Genomic DNA, 24,743 nt, shown 5'->3' with positions numbered 1-24,743 from the left:
CTTGATGTTTAAAGATGAGAATAAGATTATTTCAGATTTCTAGGACTAGGGCAGGAGCTGCAGGGCATGAGCTAGAAAACTGCTCCTAGGAAATCTGGACTTGAATCCAAAAACTCAAGCACTAAAGAGAGTCTTTGAGAAAGAAAAGCAATCTCAATTGTAAATTTCCACTGGAAAAGAATGAACAGCTTATCTTAAATAGATTCAGTGGTTAATTACCCTTTCTGTTTAAAAATGTGTGCCTTATTTCCACTTCAAATGAAGGAGGAAAGTAATGTTTGCCATAGCTTCAAATTAACAGCATTTGATAACCCTACAGCTTTAAAATGAAATCTCTTGTTTGGTGGTTTTTTATTGTTGTCTTATATACATGCTTTCAAGAGTATAGTAAGGTACTTTTTAGAAAGGGAGAATTGGCCAGTTTAGATTAGCTAGGCTAGAAAGAATGTAATTCTTAGAATAACTGTTAAGGATGAGTTTAGCAGTTGGTGGTTTCAAGAGGATGATGAGCTCTCAGGAGAGAAGGCAGTGTGGCCAAGGAAACAAAAGGCCCTGAGCAGACAGATAGGCTGTGATGCTGCCATGGATTTCTGTGGGTGAGCTGTCTGTCTGTCCTGGAGTAAGGGCTGTGCCTGGCTCCAGCAGTGTCCTGGCCCCTTTTGCTCCAAGGCAGTGTGTGGCACAGCTTCCTGTGCAATGGCACACATGTCAGTGCCCAGGATGTGAAAATGATTCGATGTTTTCTGGGCATAAGATGCCACTCCTCGTTTTGAGAGCTCTGGATAAATCTGTTTTTCCAAGTGCTCAAGTTGCTCCACAGCCAGCACATACACACTGCCCATGACTCTGTCCCAAGAAGGGCTGCTGGAGGAGATGAGAGAGGAAAAATAAGCTGTCCCAGCTGCTTCTCCATCCTCCTGGCCTCAGAAAATGCCATGACTGTGCAGGATGTGTGCTGGGACCAGCTACACCTGCTGCTCTGCTTCTCCCAGTTCTCACGGGTGTCCGTGTGCCTCAGGCGCTGTCAGGTGCTTGGCATCCCATGGCACGGAGTGCTGGGACAGGGACAGCCCCAGTGCTGTGTCTGGAGTCTGGGGCAGCACTGAGGAAAGAGTGGAACAGGAGCTCTGGGAGTGATGATGGTGGGGATCAGGGTGGTTTATGGGCTCACAGCCACTTTGCCAGCCGCGGGGAATATTTTAGCCAGGGATATCTTGCATGGAGGCAGGGGAGGAATGCCTGTAAAATGGGGAGACAAGCTCCCTTGCAGCTCAGAGCAGTGGCTGTTTCTCACCAGCCTTTGTCTGTCGTGTGCTGCTATCATCGGGTCAGGTCACAGGAGTGTCTCCAATTAACCCAGCCCCCTGGTGTCCTTAATTGGCACTCCAGGCTTTCCTCCTCCCTCTTCCTGCCCCACCACGAGTTTCTCACCTCTACATCTGCTGCTAAGTCTCTGCTCCCAGCATCTCAGCCACTGCTGGGAAACAGTGACCATAACCCATATTTACTCCCTAAATCAAGGCAGCAGCCAGCCCCTGGCTTGGAGCTATGTCCAGAGAATGTCCCTGCTTGGTCCCCAGCATCAGGCTGTGTGAGAGCAGGAGGGGCTTGGGGACGGGTATGGGCTTCAGTGCAGAGGAGCTGGGAAGTTCCAGGAGGGTTTTTTGGTAGGTACTTGCTGGGAGAGTACCAGGGTGGGGGAGAGATGGCTGCTGCTGTTTCCTCTTTCCAGTGCTCTTTCCAGAGACCACTGGACACATTTAACCCCGCATGTGCTGCTCCCAGAGATGAGCCATGTACACGAATGACCAGAGTTGGAGCATGGCTGCAGGACACAGCACAGCCTGGCTCATCATCCTGTCCCAGGTCTGCTGCTTTGCCCTGTCTTAGCAAGAGCTTGGAGTGAGTCCTGGGCATGGTTAGGGCTGCCCTGCAGCACTGCAGGAGCTTTGGGAATGGCTGGGACCCACAGGCTGCATGTTCTCTTGCTGAGACTTCTCACCCATGGTTAAATCCATTAAAATAGATCTTCATCCTGCTGCTATGGGGATGAACCAGGACCATCCCCAGAAGGACTGTGGCTCCTGCAGGTCTCCCCCACTGTGGCCCTGTCACCAAGGTCTCTGCACAAAGAGAGACCCTCCATACCCAGCACACTCACACAAAGGTAAAGGTGATGCCCTGATTCAGATGTGGAGAAAATGGGTCTGGACAAGACACAGGAACCCTTGAGCAGAGACCAGCCCTGGGAAAACTGAACCCTGGCAGGCTGGCATGGGCTGCTGGCCGGGGGAGAGGGCCTGATGCCTTCAGGAAGAGCTGGAGGCTCATCTGCAGGGAGGAGATCAGAGCTGGAACATCCTCTATGGCAGAATGTGGTGCCTGGACTCTCTCACAGCCCGGCTGGGGCTGGCAGTGGGGGTGCCCATGCGGCTCTCCCAGCTCTGCTCCACTTTCCTGGCCCCGCAGGACTGTCCTGAGTGGGGCCAGCCTGTCGGGACTTGTCCCTTTTAAGCCCTTGGAGCTGTTGCCAGCCGTGGCTTAGTGGGGTCCCTATCCTTTCAACTGGCTGTTCGGCAAATTAAGAGCTTGCTATTAGGCTGCTAATTAAAGGCACTTCATTAGCAGCAGGGGAGGCAGCTCCTGGCCGCAGCAAAATTGGATTCCTCTGAGCAGCCATGAGCTGATCTCTTCTCTCCGGGGCTGCGTCCCTCCGTGTCCGGCTGCCTCGAGCCGTGGCCGTGGGCTGCCAGGCTTTCCCGAGGGGGGGATGGAGCTCATCCACCCACGGTGGGAGGGAGGCCGGAGCTGTTGGGGCTGTCGGGTGATGCGGGGCCGCCCCTTCGGAGCCTCGGGGATGGTGCAGAGATATTTTCCCGCTTGCGGTTCCCGGGGTCACTCCCGTTTAGAGGAATGCGAGAGCTCTCAGCAGTGGCAGAGCATCCCGCCGGTGGTTCCTCTGCCCCCGGGCTGGGCCGTGACCCCTCAGCGGGCTGAGCAGCCCGGAGGTGCTGCCCCTGCTCCCGGACTCCTCCTCCGGCCGCTCCGGAGCCTCCAATGAGCCCCGGGGGCGCGGGGCTGCCCTGCCCTGCCCTGCCCTGCCTTCCCCTCCCTCACCCCCTCCTTCTCCTATCTAAAAATGGGAGAGAGCAGCCGGGCCGCCGGACCGGGGCTGCCTTCCTCGCCTTCTCCTCCTCCTCGCTCCCCGCGCTCCGCCTGCAGCCCCGCGCCGCCCCTCGGGAAAGGGCCCGGCGGGGACATCGCTGGGGTGAGCTCCTTGCGGGCCGGGAGGGCTCCCCATCCCGCTCCCCTCTGCCTCACGGTGTCCCTGACACCCCTCGGCCTGACAGCCCCTCCCCTCTTTCCCGGCTTGGGATTCCTGGTGGGATTACGGGGATTTGCTGTGCGTGAGCCGGGAGCCGCTGGGTGCTGCGGGTCCGGCTACCGTGCGGGTGCTGCGGGGGGCCGGGCGGTGGGCGCTGGGCAGCGGGGCTGTCCGGGGGAGCCAGCCCCGAGCTCCGGGGACATTCTCTGCTCCGGGGGGCAGCACCAGGGCTGTCCCTGCAGCTGGGGGGCTCTGAGTGTTCCCGAGCACCCCGATCCTGGGCTGGGCTGGGTCGGAGCTGCAGGGGGCTGTTCCCCCGCAGCCACCGGCTGCCCGCGCTGAGGGCCCCCAGCAGCAGGAGCGGGACACGAAGGTGCTGGAGGGGACGAGGGTTTGGGAGGTGGGGCCATGTGGTGTTTTGGGTGGGCTGGCACCTTCCACGGGGACCTTACAATGGTGTTGCCAGCACCACTCAGCTGCACCCTTGAGGTACTGGGATGGGTGTCCCTCCTTTCTCCACCTGACCCTTTCCATCTGCTCCCCCTCCCAGCTGGGGGAAGAGGTGCCCAGATTACCCAGGCTGGGTCATGGCCACGGTAAAAAACCTTACACCACGGCCACAAGACAGCCACGAGGAGGCTGGATCAGCTGGGCTGGGTGCTGGGCACTGGCAGGTAGCAGTGCTCAACACACAGTTCCATTGCACTGGGGTCTTTGCTCTGGGCCAGGGTCATCCCTACTGGAAAAGGGGCAGTTTGTGACACCTTGGCTCCTGGCTCTGCTGGCCAGGGCTGTACTGATCCTTCCTCCTCTTTCCCAGCATCTCACCTTCCCCCTGCTGTCTGTCACCCTTCTGGTGTCCTTCGGCTCCTCCATGCTCTATGGCTACAACCTTGCTGTGGTGAACTCACCGGCAGAGGTAAGGGATGGGCAGCTCTCTGGGAGCAGGAAAAACAGCTCTGTATTCCTCCCCTGGAGGGTGGAGGGACAGCTGTCCAGAAGCCCCACATCAAAACACTGGCATTTTCCTTGGGCAGTCACCCAGAGAGGAATGGCATAGGAGAGACATCAGAGTCCATGCTCATGTACACCAAACTGGTCCCTGAGAAAGGAGGGCCTGGAAAGCTGGCCACAACCTCCCTGCTCCAGCTTGGGTGCTGTCTGTAGTATCTATAAGTCATCCTTAGGTGACTCATCTCAGGTGCTGAGACTTCCTGAGCAGCACATCCCAGCCATCCCCAAACATGTTCTGCCCTGCATCTCCTCTAATGCTGTTAAACCCGTGATATTGTCTCTATGGACCCTGTCTTCCCTTGTCTGCCCCTTTCTGCCCACACACCCGGTGCCTGTGTGTGTCTCTGCCCTGCAGCACATAAAGGCTTTCTACAATGCCACGTGGTCCCAGCGCTTCGGGCACGGGCTGGCCCCCGGCCCCCTGACCCTCCTCTACGCCCTGACCGTCTCCATCTTCGCCCTGGGCGGGCTGCTGGGCTCCTTGCTGGTGGGGCTGCTGGTGGAGCAGTACGGCAGGTAAGGGTGTCACCCATGGGCCGGGGGGCCTGGAGCTGGGGTGGGGCTGGAGGAGCTGCCCTGCTGCTTGTGCCCGCCAGGAACGGAGCTCTGAGCCGCAGCGCTCTCCTCGTCCTGCTGGCCGGCGGCTTCATGGGCTTCAGCCGGGAGCTGGGGTCCCCCGAGATGGTGATCATCGGCCGCGCCATCACGGGGCTGCACTCAGGTGGGTGCTTCAGCCCTTCCTCACGGCCCAGTCCCCTACAGCCATTCCTAGGGGGATGGAGAAGGCTTCATATTCCCCACAGGCTCTGTGGAGGGGTTTTTGGTACAGCCAGGGCCACCTCCAAGGCCGTGGGGTCCCCACTCTGGATGATGCTGGGTATGGGTGGAGATAGACCAAGGGTCTGGCTTGGTACCCTGCTCCCTACTGCCTCTGCCATCCCCAGGTATCTGTCTCAGTGTGGTGCCCCTCTACCTTGGAGAAATCGCTCCCAAGAACCTGCGGGGATTCCTGGGCCTCATGCCCAGCATCTTCATCTGTCTGGGGGTTTTCACTGCCCAGGTCCTGGGCCTCCCAGAGCTGCTGGGCAAGGTGAGCACAATACCCCAGCCCACACATGCTGGGCACTGCTCTGCCCTCCCCATGACACATCCCATTTCAACTCCTCTCAGGACAGGTTCTGGCCCCTTTTCCTGTCAGTGGTGGTTGTTCCTGCCTCCCTCCAGCTCCTGCTGCTGCATTGCTTCCCTGAGAGCCCTCGGTACCTGCTGATAGAGAGAAACGATGTCTGTGGGGCCACCAAAGGTGAGGGGATATCCTGGGGGAGACTGGCTCTGGAAGGTGCTGGGTGCTTCTCCAAGGTGCATCCTCATGGCACTCTTCCATACCCATACCTGACAGCCCACTGCAGTCCTGATGGTTCAACCCTTCTGTCCCACCTGGCTGTGCCACAGCATTTCCATGGTGCCAGCACTGTGGTGTGAGGCTTTTCCCCATTTCCCATGGATGCTGAGGCCCTTAGGGAGGCTGCTGGGGAGGATGGGCCGGGGTAGAGCCAAGGCCCTACCCTGTGAGCATCCACCCCGTGCTGGGGACACGTGTCCTCGGCCCCCCTCTCCCCACAGCGCTGCACCGGTTCCTGGGGACGCGCGACGTGCAGGATGTGCTGGAGGAGATGAGGGAGGAGCAGCGGGCGCTCTCCTCCATGGAGACGGTGTCCGTGCGGCAGCTGCTGCGGGAGCGCTCGGTGCGCTGGCAGACGCTCTCGGTGGCGGTGCTGAACGCCGGCATGCAGCTCTCGGGGATCGACGCCGTAAGCCCCGCACGGCCCTGGCCCCAGACACGGCTCTGGACGCTGAGCTGAGACCTGGCAGCTCATTTCCTCGAGTGCCCCGTGGCTCCATCCCCCAGCTCATGCTGTGTCCCCCCCCGGCAGATCTGGTTTTACACCAACACCATCTTCGAGAACGCCGGGATCCCCGTGTCCCAGATCCCCTACACCACCATGGGCACCGGCGCCATCGAGGTCGTTGCCGGGCTGATCGGGGTGAGTGAGGGACAGATGGACAGATGGACACAGCCCTTCCATGCCAGAGCCCTCTTGCCAGCTCCCAGCACCATCAAACAGGGGGGACCCCCAGATACAATCTGTGCCACAGCACAGCCCCTTTTCTGGGGGCAAAGTATTTGGCATGGAACTGATGGGGTGGGAGATGGGATGAGACAGGTTCAATTTAGGAGTCACATCTAGGAGTGGTGGGATGATTTTAGGCTAGCAGGGAGGTTGGGTAGAGATGGCAGGCAAAGAGCAGGTTGGAGATGATGGAGGGGACTAGAAGTTCCTTCTGGCTCTTGCTTTCATTGTCCCTCTGTTAGCAGAGCCCCATGTGTCCCCATTTCCCCCGCCCCCAGCCAAGCACTGGCCTGGCCCCAGGCTAGCAGCCTGCCCCCCCAGCCAGCCCTCATTTAGCTGGAGAGTTAGCACTGGGCCAGGCAGATTTATGGCCCTTGTCCCATCTGCAAGTGTCACCCAGGGCCAGCCCAAGCCACCCGGCACTAAATCTGCTCCCTGACAATTACAGAGATGGATGGGGGTGGCTGCTCCCAGAAAGCAGAGAGTGAGTGGGGGCTGCTCCCCTCTCCCATAGCCCAATCCAGAGCAGAGTGGGGTCCCCTGCCTCTCTGAAGGGTACCCCCTTCTCCCCTCCCCTGTCTGTGGGGGTGTCCCAGCCCCCAGCAGTCGCCCAGCATAGAGCCAGATTGCTTGGGAGCAGCCCCACAAATGGCCCCCGATGGACATGCTGAGATTGGTTATAAAATTACAGGCATTTGTTCTGCTGTCAATACCCTGCTTGCTCCCACTGCTGCTGCTCTGCCTGCCTACACCCTGCTTTGCCCACTGCCCCACAAACACCCCGTGCCCCAGAACCTCCACCTGGCACTGATGTGGCTTCCAGCCCCAACCCTGGACCCCAGCCCCTGCTCTGTGGGCCCCATCTCCTGCCCCATGCATGCTCACCCCTGGCACTTTCCATGCCCCAGCCCCAACCCTGGAACTCTGAGCTGGGGCTGCCCCCGATCCCCAGGTGCCACCCGGAGCTTCCTCCCACCTTCAGCTGGATCTGAGGTTCAGGGGTGATCCCATCCACCTTGGAGCTCCCCAACCCCCTGTCGGTGTCTGCTCTCTCCTGGCAGTGCTTCACAATTGAGAGGGTGGGCAGGCGGCCCCTCATCATCACCGGCTTCTGTGCCATGGGTGTCTGCTCAGCTGGCATCACCATCTCCCTGCTGCTGCAGGTAGGCCCTGGCCACTGCCACCCCCAGGACACCACCTGGGGCTTGGGAGTGGAGGGATGGGTAGAATCCTGGGGGAAGGACTGTGCATGGAAATGAGAGGTGAGCTGGCTCTTCTAAATCATGTTTTCCCTTCAAAATTAAAAAGAAGGTAAATTTAGCACCAAGAACAACAAAAAAAGCACAAATCCATATGAGAAAAATCCTGCTACTTCTGGTAGCTTTTTTTCAGAATTAGTTGTTCCCAGGGAGGCAGGTGTGGAATGCCAGGGCAGGGGGGTACTGCAACATCATGAGCTGCTGGGCTTGGCTGGGGCTGACCCCACCAGCTTTACCCCAAACCACCACTGCTTGTCTGCATCTCACCAATGTGTGGCCACTGTCCCCAAGAGTCAGCACCAAGCTGAGGTCAGGCATGGAGCTGTGTCCCAGGGGTGCTGGGTGTGAAGCTCAGTTCCAGCCCCTGCAGCTCCCCCAGCCCCAGCAGCTCCCCCAGCTCCCCCTGCAGCTCCCCCAGCTCCCCCTGCAGCTCCCCCAGCTCCCCCTGCAGCTCCCCCAGCCCCAGCAGCTCCCCCAGTTCCCCCTGCAGCTCCCCTAGCTCCCCCTGCAGCTCCCCCAGCCCCAGCAGCTCCCCCAGCCCCAGCAGCTCCCCCAGCTCCCCCAGCCCCAGCAGCTCCCCCAGCTCCCCCTGCAGCTCCCCCATCACCCCCAGCCCCTGCAGCTCCCCCAGCTCCCCCAGCCCCTGCAGCTCCCCCAGCTCCCCCAGCCCCGTGTCCCCGCAGGCTGCCCTGCCCTGGATGCGCTACGTCAGCGTCGCCTGTGTGGTCGGCATCATCGCTGGTTTCTGCATGGGACCAGGTGGGTCTGGGGCAATCTGAGTCCATGGGGTGGCAATGGGAGCTCCAGAGACCAGGGGGGTTTGCAGGCAGGTGACAGGACCTGAGCCTTGGCCCTGTCCCCGTGGTCAGCCCTGGTTTATATGCTGTACCTCCAAGTGAAACCCCACCACACCCCACAGCCCCACACATCCCCAGGGCACACTCTACCTGCTCCTCCTGGGCCATGCTCCAGGAGGAAGCAGAGTGAAAGCCCTGGCAGCCTTCCCCAGAGCTCTGTGGAGGTGTCACCCCTCCTATCAGTGCAGCTGGTGAGAATCATCCTGCCCCTAATCAAGTGCAGGCTCCAACAGCCAGGAGTGAAACCTGGACTGGTTTACCCAGTTGATGTATTAGCAGAGCTCTTAACAGATCTATAATTCATCCTCAGCCCAGACTTTATTCACTGTAATTACATCTTTAATTAGGATTTTAATGGCTCATTGTTCACAAACAATGATGAATAGGAGTTTTAAAACAAAAAAAAATATATATCTCTGTTCTGGGCGAGCTGTGAGTAAGAGTCCATCAGGGGATCCAGTCCTCCCTCACTTCTTACACTTGTTTTTTGGTTCATCTTTTCCCTGCATTTATGGAGACGTCCAGCCAGCTCTGTTCCAGGCAGGTGGGGACCCCAGGCATGTCACCATGTCAAATACAATCCCTTGTCAGATTCCTGTGTGTCTTGGAACGTACTCTGGACCTCAGATCCTGCCCCCCAACAAGGGACAATCCTGGGACCCAGAACTTCTGGCTCAGTGACATTTGGCTGGAGAGGCTAAATACTTCTAGAAGAAATAGCCACAATCTGTGTCCAGTTTTCAGACCACTTACAAGTTGGCTTGGGAAACCCATTCTGGGTTTTTTCACTATACATGGGAAAATCAGGTTGGAAAATGGCATTTCTGTGTGCTCTGGGAGATTCTGATGCTCAGAAAAGTGGTTGCTTCTTTCCTCCCTGAATCATCCACAGTGGCAACAGAAGCTGATTGACAGAAGGAAGTTTTCTAAACTGTTTTGATCAAGGGAGTCTGGAAAGTGCCTTATGGAGGGTGCCAGGAAGATGTTTCTCTATGCCTGTGATCTCTGTGAGATTTAATATATCAGCATTTAGAAACATTTTTGGAAAACAAGGATCCACATGAAATGTTCCACCTTTATTTTGACTCAATCTGAAACTTCCCAGTCATGGAACTTGGCCCAGCATGTGCCAGTGTGGGATGTCAGGGGGATATCACCCACCCCCCAAGACATATCCCAAGGGAGACCAAGGGTAGGACACTGTTCCACCACACTCCCTGTCTCCTCCAGCTCTCCCAGCACCACCAGTTTGAGCCATGGCTCTCACTGGGCTCCTGCCCTTTGGCCACAGGACTGAGGTGGGCAGACCCTGCTGACCCCAGGGGTACTTGTGTCAGCCTGTGCCCCACAGCCTTGGTGTGTCCCCTCCCTCTGCAGCCGGTGTCCCCTTCCTGATGACAGCTGAGCTCTTCATGCAGTCGCACCGCCCGGCTGCCTACATTGTGGGGGGCTCCCTCAACTGGCTCTGCAACTTCACCGTCGGCTTCATCTTCCCCTTCCTGCAGGTACCACTTCAGAGGGGCCCTGGGAGATGGAGGGAATGGGAGAGCCCTGCTGCTCTCCCAGGATGGGGTGCCAAGCAGGGATGGCCGTGCTGTTGGCTCAGCTCAGTGCTGGACAGAGCCAGCCCAGGGCAGGTGAAGGGAGGGGACACTGCCCGGTGCCATGCCCAGTTTGGCAGTGCCTGGCTCTGCTTCACCCTGCTCTTGTCCCCAGATGTCAGCTGGCGCCTTTTGCTACCTGGTTTTCTGTGGTGTCTGCCTGCTGGTGGCCCTGTACGTCTACCTTGTCATCCCTGAGACCAAGAACAAAACCTTCATGGAGATCAGCCACATCTTCGCCGCGCGCCGCTCCGTCCTCTCCGCCCCAGCCCATCTCATCAGCATGATGAAGCTCGATGGCTATGGGACCTTGGAGAGCAGCTCCCTGGAGGGCTCAGGCTCCAGCCTGCCCTGACCTGAGTGGGGATGGTGGAGGAAGGGCTGGGCTAGGATGTGGGGGCCAATTTGTTCCACACTGGTAATCTCTGGTTCTCCCAGGACATCTCTCCACGGCACAATCTGCCCCCAGGATGAGCCCCATTGGTGCACCAAGGTTGCACTGACTGCTGGGCATGACCCCCATGCTGGAAGAGATGTCCCCACAGAGCCAAGGGGACCTCCTGAGGCAGGGGGTTCTCATTGTTCCTGGGTGTGGGACCTTGCAAGAGCTTCTGGCATGAGCTATTTAATAAAGAGCATTGCCACCAGAGCCATTGTTTAGCCTGGAATTGCAGCAAGCAAGAGTGTGCTGGAATGGGTGGGTGCCTCTCCAGGACCAGGGAAAAGCAGAATGGGAAGAGGGGCTTGTCCTCCTCCCCACTGTGACTGATTGGAAAGGTCAAAGTTACCCCACATTTTCTAGGCAGGGTGGTCAGGATGGAACCCAGGCTCTTTAATCTCACCCCAAGTTGGTCATGCAAAGCTGGAGGCTGTTGCATAAGGGACATGGAGCAGCTCTGAGCTGTGGTGGTCACTTAGTGAGGAGCCCACCCTTCCTGCAGCCCTTGGCACAGCCTCAGGGCCCCTCTGGGTGTGTGTGGGTGCTGGACTGTGGGGACAGGGACAGGGACTGGGCTGTACTGGGCCCCAGTGCCTGGTCCTGTCCTGTCCATCCTCAGCCAGCAGCTTGGGGCTCTCGTGCACCTTGGGCTGTTTAGGGGACATCACTCAAGGCAGGGTCACAGCCCCTAGCATCATTCCCATCCTTCCCACTCCTCCTCCCCCCAGCCGGCTGCTCTCGGCAGAGAACAGAGCGGTAAATATGTGCAGCATTACATATGTATAATGGAGTGTAAATAACCCCAAAAAGTGCATTGTAAATAGACTCCAAGTTTATCCTTTATTAATGAGGCACTGAGTGCCCTGCTGTTTTAGAGCAGCGAGACTTTGATAATATCAAAACCTAAATTACACTTGTGTCTCTCATTCCCAGCAAACGACAGCATCATTTCAGGCCTCTTTGCCACTTGTATTTATTTATTCTGGTATTTATCTATCTCTCCCACCCAGCATGTGGGGCAGCTTGGAGGATGCCCCCTGCCCTCCATGTCGGAGGTAATGGCCCCCCTGGCACCAGCCCCCCCATTCCTGGGGTCCTGGCACAGCCAAGGATTTGGAATATTGCTCTTTGGCCAAGGACTGCCCTAAGTGGCCAGTGAGATGGGGCAGACCTGGGAAATGTGGGGTCAGGACCCATTTCTGTCAGGGTTTTGGATGCCACCAGTGCCAGAAGTGCCCTGTTTCCAAAGACTGGAGGTCACTGGTGAAATTCTGTGGTGCCTTTGGGATGCATTTGTTCCTGGGTACTCATTTGAGGGTACCATGTCAAAGGACATGTCCACCCTCTTTTCCATCAGGGCCTGGGGGTGAGGAACCCCCACGCTCATGGAACACTGGCAACTCATCAGTTTTTTCTGAGGCTGTTGGGGCAAGGCTTTTTTTGGGGAGTTGTAGTTCAGACTTTCCCATGCCACTGACCTGGTTCTCTTGCAAAAGAGGGATCTGGGCTTCCTCTCTGCTTGTCTTGCCAGGGAGGCTTTCCCAGCTGCTCCACTGCAGGCTTGTCAGGAAGGATATGGCTGGGTGAGCTCTGAGCTGTTTTTCCATGTCCAAAGATGGTTCCCCACGTCGAAATCTGGTTCCCCACGTCGAAATCCAGCTCCCTGGACCAAGGCCTCCAAAAGCACTGGTTCTGTCTGGTGAGCATAAGGCTGTATTCTCTGGCAGTGTCCAAGCAGACCTTGAAAGACTGGAGAAGGTGCAAAGAAGAGTCTGAGAAATTACTGGACACCTGGAAATGCTGCTGATCCTCTTAAGGTTTGGAGAAACAAAGATGAAGGTGGCTTTCTCCAAGTGCACAAGTGCCTCCTCCTGGTGTGCCCAGTGCTAAAGGGTGGGTGGGTTCAAGAGCTGAGGTATTCACATGGAGGGCTGGGGCTCTGGAGAGCCCAGGGCAATGGGGAATGGGAGAGAAGACCCTGGTTTGAGCTCTCCAGATGCTTTGAATGGGGGTCCTCATGGACAGTCTTTGGCTCTAGGTGAATGGTCACATCCCAACTGGAAAGCTGATTAAGGCTTGCTGGACACACCCTGGTGTCCCTGTGCAGTCACTGGGGATTGCTGAGGCCACAGCTGGCTGCAGACCATGGTCAGACAAGCCACAGAGCATTCACACCCTGCCAGTGCCCTCAGTCCCTACGGCTCCAGCAGAGATGGGCTCCAGCAGGATGGATCCTAGGGACCACCAAGCCTTCTTGCACTGGTTTCACCAGGTGTTCTAACAGCAAACTGTCCCTGTCACTGCACTGGGGATGCCTTCACTCCCCACAAATCCCACCTGGCTGCAGAGGCTCCACCAGTTTTGGCTGAGGTAGTTCCTGTGTGCTCCACCTTCTCTCTTACTCCACATGGAAAAAGTGGTGCTGGGGCAGCACCCTGTTGGTGCAGAATTTGTCCCTGCCCCTTGTCTCACTAAGGTTGTCCATGCTTCCAGTTTGCAGCCATGGGAGAAGGGAGCTGGACACAGGGAGCATTGCCTGGGGTCAGCTGGGTTTGTGAATAGACCCTGTGTTTGCAGCCTGGGCCCTGGATGTATTTGAGGGGTCTGGGGACTGATTCAGGGACTTGGAGGTGGATGAGAGGCTTGACATGACCCTGCAGTCCATGCCTGCAGCCCAGGAAGCCAATCATATCCTGGGCTGCATCACAAGAGGTGTGACCAGCAGATCAAGGCATTTTGTCCCTCTAGTACACTCCAGTGATTCCCAGCTGGAATACTGCATCCACCTCTGGGGTCCTCAGCACAGGAAGGACATGGACAAGGCCAGAGGAGGCCATGAAGATGCTCAGTGCTGGAGAACCTCTCCTATGAAGACAGGCTGAGATGGCTGAGGTTGTTTAGCCTGGAGAAGGATCTGGAGAGGTTTCACTGGATAAAGGGGCTGCAAGAAACTGGGGAGGACTTGGTACAAGGGCATGTAGTGATAGGACAAGAGAGAATTGTTAAAACTGACATAAAGCAGGTTTAGATCAGATATTGGAGACAGATTAACTGTGAGAGTGGTAAGGCACTGGCACAGGTTGCCAGAGAAGCTGTGGATCCCTGGAAGTGTTCAAGGGCAAGTTGGCCAAGTGGCTGCCCTGGGCCCATGAGCACTGCTCACAGTAATAACTGCCAGGATACAAGTCACCCAGAGGGAAAAGATGGGATGCCCAAAATTCCAAAATTAGGACACTCCCCTGCCCCCCAATCTCCCCAAGTGGTGAAAAATTCCTCTCCTGTTTTGATATAGCAGAGCAATCTTTCAGGACCATTCCAGGGCATCTTCTGCCAGGGGAGAGTGATTTCATTACAGAATGGGTCCTCTTGGCACCTTCTTTTGTTTTTCATTTGCCTGATGGTGTCAGGAGTTTCCCAGGGACACAGACACAGAGTAGGTCTGCTCCTTTAAGGTGTCACAGCCCCATAGACACTTTCATGCTATGATAAGTCTGGCTCCCTCCTGGATCCCTCAGCAGGGCCTCCTCAGGCTGAAACCACAGTCTCATCTTAAAGTGCAGAGCCAGGTCCAGCCTGCAGTTCTCATGGACTCTGATCAACAGTTTTTCTGCAGGTAAAAATCACAATTGGGTGGGATTTTTTACTGTGTTCTGGGTAACAGGCACACAGCTGAAACCCAGCACTTCAGAAGGATGGAGAACAGTGATTCATATCTTTTAAAAGCCTAAAATGTTTCCCCGGAATCAACAATACCCACTCAACCTCAGAAAAAATAATATATATAATGAAAAATACTTACAGTTGGGTGGGGGAAGTGTTTCTTCCCCTATGAGAAATACAGTAGTTCTGTGTGGATGCCCGTGTGATGCTCTGCAGGTCTCTGCAGCAGCCGTGGGGTGCCAGGAGCAGGGTGGCCAGAGCGAGGGTGCCCGGCTCAGGGTGCACACCAGCAGATGGCACCCCCAGAATTTATTGCTACAGCAAGCTGCCTCTCAGAGAGCAGTCATGTAGGAGATGTCCTATTATATGGGCAGTTGACTTTAATAGTCATTGTGTGCTTAAAGCACAGCAAAACAACAGTGGGAAAAAAAAAAATCCCCACTCCACTTGGATGGCCCTTTTCCCCCCAGCCCTGCTAGTCTATTTGTACAGTAAATTAAAAATATGAATCACTTCTCTCTACTGCCTCCCCAAACACTCATCCTGTCAGGCTCTGTGTTGTCTTCATTTGTATTACCTTAATTTAATGTTAATTATGTTCTTCATTTACAAAGAACAAGCATTTACACTCCCTGTCTGGGGATTTTCCACGCTCGCAGGCGGGAGGACGGGGAGCGGCGGTGCCGGGAGGAGCCGGGCGGGGCGGGCAGCGGGGGGAGCCGGGGTGTCCCCCCGAGCGGCCCGGTGACCACCGGCGCTATTGCCTTTCGATTTATGAAACCCCACCGCTGCCTGCGCTTAAATCCCCCCTAATAAATCCTTTTTAAAAGGTCCTCGGCCAATGCAGGGCAGTGATTTATGGCGGGGAGATGCAGTGCAGGGAGGTTTGGTGGCAGGGTTTGCTGCCGGGGGTGTTGGGGATGTCACAGGGCTGGGACCCTGCCCACTGCTGGGCAGGCCTGAGAAAATTTCCTGCACACCTTTTCCCTGATGTCTGCAGACTTGTTGGATGCTGCCGGTGATGGGATGACCTGTTTGATGTGGATGATCCACAGAGTGGATGAGGACTGTAAATCCTTGCTCCATGCCTCAGTTTCCCCATCAGCACCTGGAGAAAACCTGTGCCTATCCTCAGTGCTCACCAGTGAGCCAAAGTCTGGGGTGCACTTGCAGAAATTATGTAACAATGGGGATGTGTGTGCGGGAGAGTGTGTTTGTGCGCATGCACATAAAGGACCCAGATCTCTAAAAACACCCCACACCTCATCCCAAACCGGATTTTCCCATGCACAGAGCCTGTGACTGGAACGAGGAATGACAGAAGAGAAGAAAAATGGGAAAAACAATGAAAGTCATGAGCTTTCCTGGACTGTGGCACATGTTCCCCTTCACAGGCTGCCCTTGACCATCCCTGGGATGGGGGACAGGGGGATGAAGGCTCAGTGCAGCCACATTTTCAAACCCTGAGCCCCTGTCTGCACCCAGCAGGGTTTCAGCACTGCCCACGCCTGCCACGGCCTGCTCTTCTAGCCCTGTGTCCAGCCACAGGTCAGGAATATTGGGGCTTTTCCAGGGAATCTGAGGATGGGATTTGAGCAGAGGAAGCAGCATCTTTGGTCTCATTTGTGTAAGAACTCTTGGAGTTGTCTTTTGCAGTGCAAATCGGGGTTGTGCCAGTACATCATGGGAGCTGGATAGATCTGACTGAGATGTCCATTGTCAAATCCTCAAAAACCCTATTAAAAAAAACCAACCAACCAAAAAAAAAAAAAAATAAAATAAAAAAAAGCAACCAAACAACAAAAAAACCATCCAACCAAGCCTTCCTGTTCTGTATGACACAGGAACCCCAGAAAAGTACAGAAAACAAACTCCCACTGCCAGGAAAACCCAAGATACCACACACCTGCTCCTCCCAGTCACCACCACCCATTTCCATGGCAACAGCCACACATCCTGGGCTGGGGACCTGAGCCCCCTTGTCACTGAATGACCTCAGGACCAGGGCAGGTCTCCTCACTGGTTGCTTAGCGGGGACATCTCAGGTTTGACCCTCTGGAGCTCTGTCAGAAGCTCTTTTGCAGCTGCAGAGCGCTGTCCCAAACTCCTGTTTGCAGGGGTCACAGCCCCACAGCCCATCCCACACCCCACTCTGCCCTTGGCCAGCCGTGGCACAACCCCACTGCAGGGTTCCCTTCTCCCTGCCTCATCCCTCTGCCACGAAGCTTTGGGGCCTCTCACTCCCCGGCAGAAGCGGCTCAAGCGCTCCCGGTGGGACACACGCCCCCGCTCCAGGGATGGCAATCTCCATCCTCCGCTGGCCAAGCCTGCGCCCTCCCCTGCGCTCTCCCTTATTAACAATGACCTTTCCACCGTGCTCACCGCTGATTCCCCAGCCCCAAATATCTTTTAAATGGGTTTCAGGAGCTGATGCGAGCTCTGTTAAAAGGGCACCGCGCCGCAGCCGCGCTGCCCCTCGCCCCCCGCCCGCTCGCAGCGCCGCCCGCTCACACCCTCACACCCTCGCACTAACGTTTTAATTAATGACAACCCTTTTTTTTTTTTTTTTTTCCTTCCTTTTCCCCTCCCCTCATAAGCGCTTTAATGTGTGTTCGCAGCCCGGCTGATCCCCACAGCCATGGAAATATTAGGTTGACGGATGTGGTCTGTCGCCAGCGCTCCCTCAACGGGTCTGCCTGTCAGCTCGCCGATGATGACATTAACACGGGAAGAAAGTGATGACAAATGCCCGTTATCAGGGAACGAGGCCTGTGACAAATCGCACGGCGCCTCGCGAGCAGCCCCATTACGCTGTAATAAAAAAAGATGGATGGCTCAGCGCACCGGGGCCCCGCGCTAATGCGATTTCGCCTGGTCTCTCCGGGTTCTAATTAAGGCAGAAAACGGAGAATGAACAGGAGTCCCTGGTGCCCGGCTCCCACCTAGTCCCCCGCTCCAACGCCCCACGGTGACGGGCACTGGCCCGCAGGGACGATGTCCCCAGCTGCCGGGTGTCCCCGAGCCCCGGGGAGGTTTGGGTGGGGATGCAGATGGACCACAAGCGCAGATGTCCGGGGGGTGGGGACCCCTCGGCCTGTGCTGCCCATCTTGCCTCTGCCAGGTGGGCTCAAGGTTCCCCCTCCAGGGCGAGGGGAGGAGGGGGGACACGGCCACCGTCAAACGCGTCACTCGGAGACAAATGTCACCTCCACCATCTGCTGCAGCGTGCGAGCGGCGGGGGGAGCGCTGCGCGCACAGAGGGTGTCACCGTGTCACCCTGCTGGAGCAGGGACACCAGCACTGACCGCCGGGCCCGTGGGGACAGAGGGGGTGCTCAGCAGGGGTCCCTGGGGGGCAGAGACTTGCTTTGGGACAGGAGAGGGAGAGGGCAGCTGTGTGAGGGGGTCAGTCCCTGCAGTTCTGTGTGTCTGTACCCAGTGAGCACACCACGGCTGTGCCCTTGGTGACAAGGACGCCACCACAGCTGCCAGCAAGGTGGGGGAAAGGAGGAGTCAGCCCCTCCGCGGGCACACAGTGGGGATAAACACCCCAAACCCGGCTGGGGAGCCCAGACTGGGCAGGCCGGCCCTTTCCCACTGTCCCCACACCTCCCCACTGCCACCCAGCTGCCTGCACGCCCCTCACCCCCTCCCAGCTCCCCTGCAAGGAGGTCGGTCTGGTCTCCATCTCCATCTCCATCTCCATCTCCATCTCTGCCAACCCCACATCCCCAGCCTCCCTGGGTGTTCTCACGTGGCACAAAGAGACGTGCAGTGACAGCTGCCTCCCTGTCCTCTCCCTGGAGGTCTGAAGAGCACTCACAGATGTGAATCAGACTTGTGGGGTGTCTCAGAGGGCTGTGGAGTCACCTAACAGTGCCTCCAGTCCAGCTCCTGAGAGAGGAGCAGTGGCACTGCCACCAGGGCCCTTCTGTGGGGCAGGATCTACCCCTGACTGCACCTTGCAGATGTGCTGAGGACCACTCTGATGGAGTTTTCCCATCTTTTCTATATGCAGGGAAGGTCTGGGCAAACTCCAGCCCTCACCAGACCTGATGAGGGTGGTGAAAAGAGGATGCAGCCCCACACACACTCTACATCCCACAGGATGGCACAGAGCAGCATCTCCTGCTGCAGGTCCTGGCCACACCCAGCGTGTATTTACCTCATGGCAGGCAGTCTGTAGGCTCAGGTTCTCAGTTTGTTTGGCTTTGTGCCATACATCTTAATTCCTAGCAGAACACAGCAAGGTATGGGGAGCAAGTGGCAGAGGGACCTGTCAGGAAATGTCACTGTCCTTGGGTGATGGAGAAGGAGGCTTGGACACTACTCTCTGCCTGGGAACCACATTGTGCTGCTCTGAACATGCTTGTGGAATTATTTTTCCTTTTCAATGGAGAGCTAAGTTTCTTCAGGAAGGATCCTTGAATGATTCCTGTCATGTCCTGGGGGATTTATTAGTCATTTCAGGAAGTTTTTTAAGGCTCAAATTTATTTACAGCTCCCCATGCTCTTTTCACCTGCCCAGGCCTTCAAAGGGGTTTTGACAAACTTGAAATATTGCTGGAGCAAAACTGATCCCAAATGGCAACCATTGTCAGTGGGAGCATCCCAGCTCTGTTGTAAAAGCTGCTAATCTGAAGCCAGACTCACCTATCTGTTGCTCATCAACCTTTGCATCCCAGATCTAATTTTAGACCTATTTAGAGTGAGACCTGAGCAAAGTCTTCCAACAGCTTCTGCTGGATGAAACTCAGCCTCTGGTGCTGCCTAGCAGCCTAGATTAAGCCTGCTCTCCTGGATCCTGCAGGAGAGTGCAGAGGCCATGGAAATTATTTTAAACAAATCACTTTTGCTGAGAGCCAGCTGGGAATATACCAAGTTCCTGTTTTTACAGCAGGTTCAACCAGGGGACTTGCTTCCCCAGCTGGGATGAGCTTTGGATGCTGCACCTGGAGCTGTCAGAGACCAGTGCTCAAGGGTGATGCTGAAGTACTGGCCTCAAGCTGCTGCTGTCTGAACCCAGCTTAGCCCTAAGAAGGACCCTAAAAAAGATAAATCACCCCTGTAACATTGCAAATGCAACCTGCATTGGTGTCCTGTGGAGGATGTGGCAAACTGCTGGGAAGGGGTACTTAGAAGGATGGGAGCTCTGCCTCCAGCCTAGCAAAGTCAGTAACATTCCTTGGGAGCAGAAATGTGTGCTACCAGTTGGAAAGCACAAGTGTCAGTCTGGACACCAGCACACCCTCCAGTTTGTGACCAGCAGCAGGAGCCTGGCAGGACTGTGACAGATCCACTGCACCTGTGGGATGGCCAGGCAGTGCTCACAGAGCTCTGCTTGCCCAGACAGGAGGTTGGCAGCCTGCACACCCCAGCCCTTGGCTGTACTGTCCACCAAAAATGAGCCTGTCCCAGCACAGGCTGGCAGGCAGATCTGGTTTATCCCTGGGAAAGTCCTAATGTCTTACTCAGATATGTTTTGCTGTTCTCTCCCTTCCTAAGGAGAGAACAAAGGCAGGGTGCCAGCAAAAACGTTCTCTCTTCCTGCTGCACAGTGGAGCTCAGTGTGTGGCCAGGAATGACATTGGGTGTGTTTTATTGCACCCCCAAGGGCTCCTCTCAACCCACTGAGACCACCTAGGCTGGAAGGTCGGGCTGGCATCATCCTAGGATGTGGAGCAGCTGTCTGCTGGATACATGAATATCCAGGTTTACAGCCATGTCCAGGTCTCACCTCAGCAGTTGGAGTAGGCAGGGATTGGGGTGGCAGCTGATATAGCTGTCCCCAAGCTCAGCTCCCACAGCCTGCCTGGATGCTGGGCTGGTTATCCAGTCCAGCTGGGAAAACAAACAGGGCTAATTGCCAAAACAAACAGGGAGCATGCTGTGGTGGGACTGAGTGAGACAGGGTCCATGTGCACTGGGGGTCTGGGACCTGGAGGTAATTCTGTCAGGAGGGAACAGGAGGGGAGTACCCCCCACAGGACATTTCTGCACCCTAAGGCTCATGGATCGAGCAGAAGGTGAGAGCAACAGACCAAAGGGGACATTTCAGGCCACCAACTGTGGCATTGCCCTCTGCTGTACCTGCATCAGGTCCTCCTGGTTCCTCACCCCGAGTCCTGGGCAGGAGCTGGGCTCAGGTATCTGGTGCCCTCCCTGGCTCTGCTGTGATGTTCATGAAACCATCAGTCCATGTATGCCTCAGTTTCCCCCACAGCAAGGAGCCACCTCTCCAGGCTTGATACCAGAACATCCTGTGATTAAAACAGAAGGACAGCATGGTCAGAAAGAGAGCTCAGGAGCAGGGGATGAGCTGGAGGGGTTATACTGGAGCTACAGCTGCTTCACCCCTGCTGTTCACTGCTCCAGCAGCTGTGCCATTGGAACAGGGATCCTCAGCACCCCCAGTTCTGCACCCCTCCTCCCTGACCCATACCAGCCACTTCACTTTAGCTGTAGCTCACTGACCTGCCATTAGTTATAATGCCTGAGCCCAAGCAGGAGGTCAGTGCAGGCTGGCCCAGACATAAATCAGCTCCCTACGGGCAAGGAGGCTCAGGGATGGCAGTGACAAGTGCCCACCCCGTGCTGTAGGACCCAGCTACCTTGGCCCTGGGATGCTTCCCAGGGATGGAGGCCTTAACCCCATCATACCCAGCCAGGCTTCCTGCAGACCTTGCTGTCCCACCAGCAGGTCCTCAGGGTGGTGGGAAGCACCGTGTCACAGAGAGGGGACAAGGGACTGTGCCAGAGAGAGGCTCCCCAGAATGAAACAGCAGGGCTGAGACCCTAAAAGCCCAGAGAGGGGATTGAGGGCCAGCTGAGGAGGTGCCCACCACAGAGCTGGGTGCCCACAGGGGTGATGTGTCTGAGAGGTGACCCCACGGGGCTGAGGGGACAGTCGGCAGGCTGGGGCACCTCCCGCTGCCCTGCTCGGGGAGGGTCTGGGTCAAGAGGGGTCTCTCTCTTGCCATGGGGCTCCCTGAGCTGCCTGGCCCGGCCCAGCAGAGCCCAGCCCAGCCCAGCCCAGCCTCCTTCTGCCGGCCCGCGATGCCATCCCCGGTCCTCCAGCTCCCTCTGCTGCCGGCGAGGACCGCGGCTGCCCGAGCAGCATCGCAGCCGCCCTGGGTCCCCAGCAAGGTGTTCAACCACGGACCACAGCGCACCGGCACCAGCACCTGCCACACGCCCCCGATCCGCGCACCTGGAGAAGGGCTGCGGGCAGAGGATGCTCCCAGCACTGGGAGAGGGGGACACCCAGCCCGAGCAGCCCCCGGTGCAGCCTGGCCAGGACCAGCTGGAGGCTGCAACCCTGGAGACCCCACGGAGGGATGGACTGTGCCAAGATCTCAGCCTCAGTACTAGACACCAGGGACTCCACGCCGAGACTGCAGCTCCAAAGTGCAGGCATTTACAAACTGGTCCTTTCAGCTTGGGTGATTTATTTTCTCTGGGTAGACATGTGTTCATGCCATGCACATTGCAAGTGTCAGGAGCTGCTCAGCAGCTAGTCTGTTTCTTTTAAAAACTTGACATAAGCAGGTAAATTATACCCAAGTAACACATTTACCATGAGAGGAATAATGTTGGTGCTGCTGCCACCAAAGAAGGAGCTCCTGCCTCCCATTCCCCACGGTGACGGGGAGCCTGAGTTATGGCCCTGTTGGAGAGACAGCAGGTTTGTAAATGCCTCTGTTTGTGCTGTTTTCCAGCCCAACCAGAGCCAATTGATCACCAGGACAGGAGTGGAGCCAGCAAAGAGAAGCAGGAGCTGGAATGGTGGAGACACGCAGCCAGAGCCGTGCCAGGAGCTAGACACGTGCAGGGATGCTCAGATCTGGCCCTCTGCATTTATTTGCCTCTGTGAGATCTCTGGTCTAAGGACAGACTGCTTCTTTCACCCCTTGAACAAGCTCATTTGCTTGGCCAGCAACTGCAAAAGGATTTAAGTCAGAAGTCCATGGCACTGTGGAGGAAGGTCCCTATGCCAGCATGGTGCAACACAGAGCCTTATTTGGCACATGTATTTGGTGTGAAAAAAAGGCTGGCTTGGGGGTGAGGACTGACTCTTTACTTGGCCACAACTCACAGCCACTAAATGCTACCAAGGATGCTCAGGAAGTGGGATGTTATTTGCACCCAGAGAAATATAGACCCTGCCCAAAGGAAAAACAGCCTCAGGAAATGCAAGGAGGGAAACTGAGGCACAGAGTGCCCATTGTGGCATGCAGAGACATCCCGGGTTTTAGCCAGGGCCTCAGTATGGGGGAATCCTTTTACAACCTCAAGCATTTGCTGGAGCACAGCCAGTGCTGAGATTTAACCTGGGCAACTACAAACTGCTCTGAGTGACCTTGCCCCAGGCAGAAGGAGGAGCCCTGTGCCCAGTCTCTGACCTGGACCTGAGCAGCTTGGGGACTCACAACCCCCACACTGCAGCAGCCCTGCAGCACCTTCCCTGCAGTGAGAGAACCATGGGACAGAGTAGGCAGGCATGTTGGAGACAGTCCCCCCAAAACACATTCCCCAGAAGGGGGTGACATGACACCAACACAGCCAGGCACATGAGAGCCAGTGTGATCCAGGCACGTGGCTGCTGCCCCTGGCAAAGGCACTCACTGGCACCCTGAGCCCTGCACAGAGCTGGGCAGCTTCACACAGAGGTTAGGGGTGGCCAAGGCTCTGTAGGATCAGGACATTCTGTTCATGAGATCCTACCAGGCAGGCTGTTTCCTGTAGCCCAGGCAGGGAAACTGAGGCAGGTAGGGCTGCTGGGACTCAGGGAGCAAGGGAAGGTGGCAATAGGTCTGTCCCAGCTGCACCATCACTGCTGAGCCATAGGAAAAGTCACTTGTCTACCAAGCATGAAGCCCCTGTGCAGACCACTCCCATGGGATTGGGATCACAATCCCTTCACCAGGTGGGGGGGATGATTCTGAGAGGGAACTGATTCCTGGCTTTGCTCCTGCAGCCACAGGCTCATGCAGACCACAAGACACTACCATGGTATCCTCTACAGAACATGGTCCAGCATCCTGCCATGTATCCATGCCATGTTCCCATCAGGGCAGCTCTGCCATCACCCAGCTGAATCTTATTCCTGACAGAGGAAACTGCTGGAAACAGGGACTGCAATACAAACCATCACTCCAGGACCTGGTGCATGCCCTGCTGCAGTCCTTGGTCCTGTTGCCCACTGGCTGCCCAGGCAGGGCTCTCACTCTGCACCCACTGGCCCTGAGGATGCCCTGCAGGGAGCTCTTTCCCCAGGCCTTCTCCAGCCAGGCTTCCTCAGTTACAGCCCAGCATCCCGTCCCTCCCGCTCCACACCGCACCGACGTCACCCCGGCCATCAATAGCGCTTGGTTAATTAATTTGATGGGAACAGCAGGGACCACACTTTGCATTTAGTGAACTTCTGAGAACTTCCAACCTCATCTTCATAATTGGCCTCATAAATTCGAGGAAAGAGAGAAATCAGCAAAGCCAGAGAAGCGCGGGAGGCAGGAGAGGCCCTGCACACGGGAGGGCGGGCGAGTGCGTGAGAAGTGACTCTATTTGGTGCCCTTATTTAATTTTATTGCACAGATCCATCTTCACCCGCCCCCTCCCTGCCTCCCCTCTCTCTCCCGCTCTCCCTGCTGAGTTCACCTAATCATGATAAATTCATATTCATTTCCCTGCCTGCTCCGACGGGGGGAGCAGCAGCTCCCCTACATTCGCCCAGCCATGCTGCCATTAGCAAATATTTACTCATGAATACAAAGTGCCAGAGTTAGACGCCAAACTACCCTCCCTGCACTCCTCTCCCCCAGCCCCCTGCCATCCCTGCACCAGGACAGCTAAGGATGGGTCTTTCTCACAGGGTAGGAAGCAGGGTGGGAAGGGCTTCCTAATGCCCCAAGCTTTTCCTTCTTACAGAGCTTTTCTTCCTTTTCAATGAGAGAGGTAGAGAGATGCTTGTTGGGGGGACAGGAATTGCCTGAGACCCCAGTCTAGACTTACCTTCAGGATACAAGGATGGCAGGATGGGAGCAAGTGGCAGAATCTGAGAGACTGTCCCAGCTCCACGACTTTCCACTCATTCTCTAAGTGCTGCTGCATTTTGTTTTATTTTTAATTTTCAGGATGATCAGACTCACAGCCAGGGAGAGCAAGAGGAGGTGTGCTGGAGAGGGGGAAATAGCTGAAGCACCTTCCTGGGAAGCAGAAACCTCATTAGAGATGCCTAAAACCATGTTTGCTCTCCTTGCCTGAACTGATCCTGGCGAGTCAGCACCCACCTCTTCCCAGACACCCCAGGAGCCCCATAAGAGGTATAGAGAGGAGCATGTGTGGGGCAGCTCTGTCCCCTCTGCCCAGGGCAGGGCTGACTCACGCTGGGCAGCATGGCGCAGCCTTCCCTGCGTCTCCCCTTGCACCAGGATGAGGGAGAAGCAGCATCCAGAAAT

General features: G+C 56.4%; 1 protein-coding gene and 1 long non-coding RNA gene across 2 annotated transcripts; one reads left to right on the top strand and one right to left on the bottom strand.

Annotated features, from left to right (window-relative positions):
• Positions 1-3,057: 3,057 nt before the first annotated feature.
• On the top strand, positions 3,058-10,870 carry LOC130254752 (solute carrier family 2, facilitated glucose transporter member 5-like). Its single transcript, XM_056494692.1, is given in 13 exon segments — positions 3,058-3,111; positions 3,113-3,268; positions 4,146-4,244; positions 4,695-4,855; positions 4,936-5,060; positions 5,284-5,429; positions 5,510-5,642; positions 5,963-6,150; positions 6,274-6,384; positions 7,533-7,634; positions 8,414-8,489; positions 9,965-10,092; positions 10,304-10,870. Coding segments are annotated over 13 exon segments (1,719 nt in total). The 3' UTR covers positions 10,544-10,870.
• A 1,103-nt stretch (positions 10,871-11,973) lies between these two features.
• Positions 11,974-21,944, bottom strand: LOC130254979 (uncharacterized). Its single transcript, XR_008840841.1, has 3 exons — positions 21,863-21,944; positions 20,377-20,546; positions 11,974-12,376 (listed from the first exon to the last, which is right to left on the bottom strand). It is a non-coding gene; the product is annotated as an uncharacterized LOC130254979 (long non-coding RNA).
• Positions 21,945-24,743: the final 2,799 nt, after the last annotated feature.

The sequence above is a fragment of the Oenanthe melanoleuca genome, chromosome 6 (assembly GCF_029582105.1).
Source record: "Oenanthe melanoleuca isolate GR-GAL-2019-014 chromosome 6, OMel1.0, whole genome shotgun sequence".
Classification (NCBI taxonomy): Eukaryota; Metazoa; Chordata; class Aves; order Passeriformes; family Muscicapidae; genus Oenanthe; species Oenanthe melanoleuca.
Note: the sequence above shows the minus strand (reverse complement) of the source record. Positions and strands in the feature narration are given on the sequence as shown.